This window comes from Gavialis gangeticus, unplaced genomic scaffold, assembly GCF_001723915.1.
Source record: "Gavialis gangeticus isolate Ggan-Ray unplaced genomic scaffold, GavGan_comp1, whole genome shotgun sequence".
Taxonomy (NCBI): domain Eukaryota; kingdom Metazoa; phylum Chordata; order Crocodylia; family Gavialidae; genus Gavialis; species Gavialis gangeticus.
In genome coordinates, this window is record NW_017728995.1 from 28763079 (window position 1) to 28770285 (window position 7207).

At 65.8% G+C, this 7207-nt stretch overlaps 2 protein-coding genes across 2 annotated transcripts in view; one reads left to right on the top strand and one right to left on the bottom strand.

The window, feature by feature from the left end:
* Positions 1-5080, top strand: part of CLCN2 (chloride voltage-gated channel 2) — a 23162-nt gene extending 18082 nt beyond the window's left edge. Inside the window, exons 13-24 of the mRNA XM_019503046.1 lie at positions 106-216; positions 421-634; positions 761-894; positions 1425-1621; positions 1866-1971; positions 2061-2134; positions 2365-2437; positions 2690-2750; positions 3106-3586; positions 3831-3935; positions 4253-4339; positions 4596-5080. Of these exons, the coding sequence (XP_019358591.1) occupies positions 106-216; positions 421-634; positions 761-894; positions 1425-1621; positions 1866-1971; positions 2061-2134; positions 2365-2437; positions 2690-2750; positions 3106-3586; positions 3831-3935; positions 4253-4339; positions 4596-4790 (1838 nt within the window). The 3' untranslated portion in view covers positions 4791-5080. The remainder of the gene's footprint in view (positions 1-105; positions 217-420; positions 635-760; positions 895-1424; positions 1622-1865; positions 1972-2060; positions 2135-2364; positions 2438-2689; positions 2751-3105; positions 3587-3830; positions 3936-4252; positions 4340-4595) is intronic.
* A 1086-nt stretch (positions 5081-6166) lies between these two features.
* The window catches only part of LOC109287829 (heat shock protein beta-7-like), an 8044-nt gene continuing 7003 nt past the window's right edge, over positions 6167-7207 (bottom strand). Inside the window, exons 2-3 of the mRNA XM_019503101.1 lie at positions 6667-6818; positions 6167-6545 (exon numbers count right to left, since the gene is read on the bottom strand). Coding sequence (XP_019358646.1) covers positions 6369-6545; positions 6667-6818 — 329 coding nt within the window. The 3' untranslated portion in view covers positions 6167-6368. The remainder of the gene's footprint in view (positions 6546-6666; positions 6819-7207) is intronic.

Sequence of the window (7207 nt, forward strand, 5' to 3'; positions counted from 1 at the left end):
CCAGGCTTAGCCTCAGTGCCAGGATGATGGGTACCTGGGCACCACAAGCGGGGGGGCAGCTGGCCCCAGATGCTCCACACCCCTCTGATGCCACGTCCTGGGCAGGCGCAGCCTTCGGGCGGCTGGTTGGGGAGAGCATGGCAGCCTGGTTCCCAGATGGCATCCACGCCGACAGCAACACCTACCGCATTGTGCCCGGGGGCTACGCCGTGGTAGGTAAGCGCCAGGGCTGTGCTGGGGCAGGGGCCGCCGTGCAGCTGTGCTGGGCTCGGGGGACAGCAGGGTGCCAGGGCTGGGAGCAGGCCTGGGCTTTGGTACAGCAGCCCCTGGCATCCCTGGGCGCGGTTGGAGCAGGGGCTGAGGCAGCCCCGGGTGGGGGCCGAGGCAGGGCCAGTCTCACGGGCACCGTCCCCCACGCAGGGGCGGCTGCGCTCTCGGGGGCCGTCACCCACACGGTGTCGACAGCCGTGATCGTGTTCGAGTTGACGGGGCAGATCTCGCACATCCTGCCCGTCATGATCGCCGTCATCCTGGCCAACGCCGTGGCCCAGAGCCTGCAGCCCTCGCTCTACGACAGCATCATCCGCATCAAGAAGCTGCCCTACCTGCCCGAGCTGGGCTGGGGTCACCACGAGTGAGTGTCCCTGCTCCGGACCCCCACCCCCAGCTTGGGCCACTGGTGCCCCCCAGCCCAGGCAGCTCCCCAGCGGGGTCCCGTCCCTCCCATGCCCGCCCCGCACTGAGGCCCCACTCCCCGCAGGAAGTACAATGTGCGGGTGGAGGACATCATGGTGCGGGACGTGCAGTACGTCACCCTCAACTGCAAGTACCGCGACCTGCAGGATGTGCTGCACAGCACCAAGCTGAAGAGCCTGCCGCTGGTCGAGTCAGCTGGTGAGACCCCCCCCACACCCCCCGGGGGTCCCCGACCTGCCACAGCCCATCTTGCTGGGGTTGTCCCTTACCCACCTGTTCCCCCCAGCTCAGCTGTGAGCCCCACCTGCCTCTGTGGCCCCGTCACTCTCCCTGGCAAGAGCCAGGCGCTGGGATCCCCCAGGCCCTCACCCAGCTCTGGGCATGGGTGCGCAATCGCAGCCAGAGATTTGCCAGCTGCCATTCTCTAGGTGCTGAGCATGGGCCGTCCTGGGGCTGTGGGAGGAGAAACAAGCACCTTCCCAGGGCCACAGCACTGCTGGCAAGGCAGTGCCCACTGTTCCCAGCTTCCCTGGTGCCCTGAGGCCTGCCAGCGAGTCAAAAAGAGCCCAGGAGTCCTAGCACCCCATGCAGCCCCCATGGCTCACCCCTTCCCCATGGCTCCTGCAGGTCTCCTGCCCACCCAGCCACAGCTTCCTCCATGCCCAGGGACCCCCGTGGGGGCCATGGGCTTCCTACCTGCCCGGCTAGCATTGGGCCTGTCTCCGCAGAGTCCATGATCCTGCTGGGCTCCATCGAGCGGGCCCAGGTGGTGGCACTGCTGAGCAACCAGCTGAGCCCAGCACGGCGCTGGCAGCAGGCGCAGGACCGGGCACAGGCTTCAGCCCCGCGGAAGGGGCCCAGCGAAAAGCTGCAGGATGGGGGCGAGGAAGAGGGCAGCGCCGCTGACACAGGCGTGCACTTCCAGGTGAGACGCCCCAGCCACCGGCCCTTTAGATGTGGGTCCCCAAAGTGGGGGAGCTGGTAAGGGGGGTGTCCCAAAGCTGGTCCCTCCAGGGCCCTCGGCTGGCTGGTGAGCCCCCATGATGGGGCCCTGGCCCGTGCCCCCTTGAAGAGGCCTGGGGGGAGGGACCCACTGCCTGGCCAGGTCGGCTGGTGCTGCGGTGCCCTGGGCACGTGCCCACCGGTGACACTGTCCCCTTGCCACTCAGATCAGCACAGAGGAGTCCTCCTTTACCCCGTCCCACGGAGACACCCGCAAGCCCCTGAAGCCAGCGCTCAAGCGAGTGCCCAGCAGCTTGGCCGAGAGCCCCACAGGTGAGTGACCCCCACTGTGCCCCCAGCACCCCATGGGCATGGCGCCCGGTCAGCTCACCCTGATGCTCCCTCTGCGTGTGTGTGGGCAGCTGGCAGCACGGACACCTCAGGCATCGCCCTCAAGAGCCTCTTCTGTGCCAATGCCACCACGGAGCCTCCTGAGGTGAGCCCCCTCCACGTGCCTCCCCTGCCCCCTGCCCCCATCCTGGCTGAGTCTGCAGACAGCACCCCCCAGCCCACACGATGCCACCCCGGCTGTCCACACTGCAGGGGATGCCTGGCTGTGCCAGGGGTGCCAGTCCCCAGGCGGTGCCCAATGGAGCCATGCCAAGCCTTGGCACTGCCATCTCCCATAATGCACCTGTGTTCTCTCCTGTCTGTCTCCCCGCTAAGGAGGCAGAGAGATCAGCAGGGTCTGAAAAGCGCAAGTCGAAGCGCGTCCGCATTTCCGTGGTGGTAAGTGCGTGCCAGGCCTAAGCCAGTCCCAGACTCGGCTCCCTCATCTCAGCCAATCACGGACCAAACCCCCTCTCATCTCAACCGATCACAGATCAGACCCCCCATGTCTCAGCCAATCATGGACTAGCCATTCCTTGTCTTAGCCAATCACAGACCAGACCCCCCATCTTGTCTCAGCAATCATGATCCAGGCTCCTCCTACCCCGTGCTGTGCTGAGGGCCCTTGCAGAGCCTCTCCCGTGGACTGCTCCTCTGGCAGTGGGCAGGGCCTGCAGTTTTGCACCCCACTTACAGGTGGGAAAACTGAGGCACAATGCCAGGCAAGGACTGCCTGCCACCAGGCCATGGGAAGAAGCTAAGGGGCAGTGAGCACCCCACTCCCCGCAGGAGCCAGCCTGAGCCCCGGGGCCCTCCGCACAGCTCAGTCTCTGATCAGACCCTGCCGTCCTCCCCGCTCCTCCAATTGGAGCTGTCAACCCCTGCTTCTGACCAGCCAATCCTGTGATGATCCCCTCGCAGTAGTCAATCAGAGATCAACACGCCTCCACCCCGCTAATCTCATCCCCAGTGAAACGGGAGAGGTTGCCGTGCAGGGGGGTCCCACCGGGGCCACCTGGGAGGAGCCAGGGCAAATGGGCTGGGGGAGGTGAGGGACTTTGGCTTGAAGTGCTGAAGACCCCTGCCCAGGGCCAAGCGCCCCCATGGCACCAGGCCTGGGCAGCTCCAGAGGGGCCCACAGAGCAGGGGTAGCCCGTTTCCCCCATGGGGCAGGGCAGGGAGTGGCTCTACGGTCAGCCCAGCCGCCTGGAGAAAGGGGCAGGAGTGGGTGCAGGGAGCAGAGAGCAGGCAGGGGCATGCTGCTGGCTCCTGTGGGCACAGGGCAGGAGTACCAGCCCAGGGCATGGCAAGAAAAAGGGGGATCTGGTGCTCAGCTCTGAGCCGCAGGGCTGGAAGAGAGCCCTGGGATCCCTTGGTTGGTGCCCACATGGGCACACACTCCCACATGCACATCTCCCTACCGGCCTGGCACTCTCCAGATGCCTCTTCTGTGGCTGGGAGCCCCCCCGGCTCCTGGTGCCCATGCCCCTCCTCATCCCCTTGCCCTCTTCTCTTGCAGGATGAGTACCAGCCAGGCGACGAGATGAACCCGTCGGAGGTGAGCAGGCACCGAGAACTGCAGTGGGGCTGGGCCTGGCACGGCATGCGCCCAGCCCTGACCTGGGGTCTCCTCTGAGAGCTCCCCTCGGGCACAGCTTACCCCAGGTCCTGCCGGCTGCCTGGGCACGGTTAACCCTGGGTGAATTACTCTGGCAGTCAGGCTCTGTGTCTGCTCCCAGGGCTGGCAGCCGTGCCCGCGGGCAGCCCCAGTCCATGGTGCTCACGGCCTCTCTGCCCCCCAGATCAGGGAGTGGGAGGAGCAGCAGCTGGAGCAGCTGGTGAACTTCAACAACAGCAAGATTGACCCGGCCCCCTTCCAGCTGGTGGAGCGCACCTCCCTGCACAAGGTAGGGCCCTGCGGAGCGGGCATGGGCCACGCACCCAGAGCCACGGGGCTGCCCTGCAGCCCATGGCCCCAGCCAGCCCCACTTGCCCCGGCCCCAGAAGCCAGTGCTGGGCTCGGAGCCTGGCTATCCAGTCTCCCCTGGGATTCGCCTAGACCCCGGGGCCCTCCTTGCCTCGGGCCACGCGCAGGGCTGGAGAGCATTTGCCTCCATGGGAGACTTGGCTGGGTGCCTGCCCCACAGCCCCATGGCCTGGCTGGGTCCCGACTACACCCCAACCCCGCTGCCCCGTGCCCCAGCTGAGGCCTCATCTCTCACAGACTCACACCATCTTCTCGCTCCTGGGTGTGGACCACGCGTACGTCACCAGCATCGGGCGCCTCATTGGCATGGTGTCCCTCAAAGAGGTGAGCTGGCCTGGGGGCCTCTCCTGGCCACTGTGGGGTGGGGGACAACTCACCTGGGGGTACTGGGTGCCCTGGGGCAAACCACAGCCCCTTGCACCCCCAGGGGTCATCAGCACACTTCCCCCACCAGGGCTGGAGAGCACAATGCCCCAGGGAGGGGATGGAGGGGCTCTACCTGCCCTATGCACCTGGCAAGGGCCGGAGGGAAGGCAGGGTGCCCCATACCCCCACCCCTGACATGCCCATGTGTCCCCAGCTGCGCAAGGCCATCGAGGGTTCGGTCACAGCCAAAGGCGTGAAGGTCCGCCCGCCCCTGGCCAGCTTCCGGGACAGCACAACCAGCAGCAGTGAGCCCGAGACCACCAGCATCCACCAGCTGTGGGACCGGCGCCAGCGCCATGCCCTGCCCCGCGAGTCCAGCCCCTCCGAGACCGACGACAAGTGCCAGTGAGAAGAGCGCCCTTGTCCCCTGCGGCCGCACTGCTGCTCGCCACTGCCGCAGGGCGGCCTCTCGCCAGGCTGGGGGGCAGGGCAGAGCCACAGGAAGCCACTGCCACCCTTGCGCACCCGCTGCTAGAGGAGGAGCTGCGTGGACCCGGCTCCAGGGCCTGGCTGCGGGGGGCAGGGGAGAAGGGCCCTGCCTGGGCATCCAGCCCAGTCCACTCTGCAGGGGCATCTCGTCCACAGCCAGACCTGGATTCTCCCCACCCTCCCTGCTCACCCGGCCCCCCGCCACCCTCTGCCCCAGCCCAGCCCTGGGCACCCCCAGCCTCAATGGTGCCCTTCACACCACCCCCCAGCTCTGCCCCCAATGCCCTCCCTCCAGCTCCATCCTACTCAATCGCCAGGCAATCACGGCCCTGCCCACACACCCATGGACGATGCGTGGCAGGCCTGGTGGCATGGGGGAGGGGCAGCTGGGCCCCCCTCTCCAGCTGCTCTGAGCCCCCATCCAGGGGTGCTCTCATCCCTCCTCCCCCTGCAGCGCCCAGCATGAGGTCCCAGCGGGTCCATGTCCGGGTCTGCCTGGGCCCTGCCAGTACCAGGATGTAAATACAGAGATTTTTATATTAATTTAATAAAAGGACTTTATAACTAGAGTGAGGAGATACCCCCTGGCTGCATACCCAAGCAGCAGGGGGGCCATGGGCACCATGCCACCCTGCAGCTGGGGGCTGCACATGCACCAGACCACTGTGGGGCTGAAGGTGGGGCAAAGCTCGTGCCCCTCCATTTGCAGCCTCCACCCCAGCACTGATGCCGGGCTGGACCCACCCCATCGGGAGTTTTACCATCGGATCCGTCCCCACACCCCATCAGGGGTGCGGAGTCCACGTACACTGCCATCCGCCAGCCGCAGGCAGCCCAAAGTGACTAGTGGTCACCACCGTGTAAGTTGAAGACATCAAATAGTCCCAGCACTGATGCAGGGCTCCAGCCACTGCCTGTCCTCCCCCCACCACGGGATGTGACTCAGCCCCAGGCAGGACCGCACTGGCACACAGACCCCCGCCACCTGCGCTGGCCTGGGCAGGTGCGTGCACACACACAAACACACTTGCACGCATGTATGTGCATACGCACCCCTGCAGCTCAGCAGCTGGGCTTTGCGGGATGGGGGAAGGTGCCCAGGCAGTGGTTTCCCTCATTCCCAGCCCCCTGCACATGTAGCCTTGGCCCCCCTCCCAGTTCAGTCAGCCCTGCCTGTCCCCCAGGCTGAGCGCTTGGGCCAGCTGCTATCTCCACAGAGGGCGCTGGGCCCTGTCCCAGCTGCCCGTGCAGTGCCCCCACCCAACAACTCCTAGCAGCAGCCCCTGCCCTCCCCTGTTCATCACACATGGCACTGAGAACAGCCTTTATTAATGACTGTGGCACAGCAGGCAGCACGCAGACCCAGGAGTCTGGGCCGCGGAGATGCTCCCCTGGCCCAGAGACCCCTCCCTAACCAGCATGCACCAGTCCTCCCTGAGCCGTGGTGCCCAAGGCCCAGCGCATACTGGGATGTGGCTGGTGGTTGCCACCCCGGCACTCAGAACTGGAGCTCGCTGCGGTACAGGGGCGGCAGGTCCCAGCCAGCTCGGCGCGTGGCGGTGATGACCAGGGTGCCGGCATCTGTGAGGGAGCAGCTGATGGACAGCGGGTCTATGTCCTCCGGCAGCTGGCACTTGTGGGTGAACGTGTTGGAGACAGTGCCATCCTCTGCCACCTGCAGGGACATGAAGGACCTCACCTCCGTGAGAAAGCAGGGGGCACTGCGGAGGGAGGGAGCAAGAGTCCTGAATGGAGGGGAAGGAGTGGGGTCCCTGTCGTCCCACTGCCCCGCTCACCTTCTCAGCTCGGATGACGACCTGGCAGTTGGATGTGATCACCACGACGTCCTGCGGCTCGAACTGGCTCACGTCGGCCGTCACCTGGTAGCAGTCGCCAGCCGTGTGCACACTGCTGCCGAGGCCAAGGGGGCGCAGGCCTGCAGGGGGCCCTGGGCAGAGGGTAGTGGGCAGACAGGGATGCAGCCCACTGGAGTACAGGGCTGCCGCAAGATGCCCTAGCTGCTGGGGTTTGCCAGGCCTTGTGTAGTGGAGGGGGGGGTCATGGGGTGCAGTGAGGCTCCTAAATGTGGTGGAGAATCATGGGAGCAGTGAGGGTGGTCACTGTATACAGCGGCATGCAGTGGAGTGAATAGATGGAGAGGAGATCCAAGGAGTGCAATGGAGCGGGGCGGTTACTAGGTGCAGTGAAGATCCAGGGGTTTCAGTGGGGGGTCACTGGGTGCAGTGAGGATGCAGTGGAGATTCAGAGGTGTGGTGCAGTCACTGGCTGCAAGTTAAGTAGAGTAGACATCCAAGTGGACAGTGAGGCTGGGGCGGG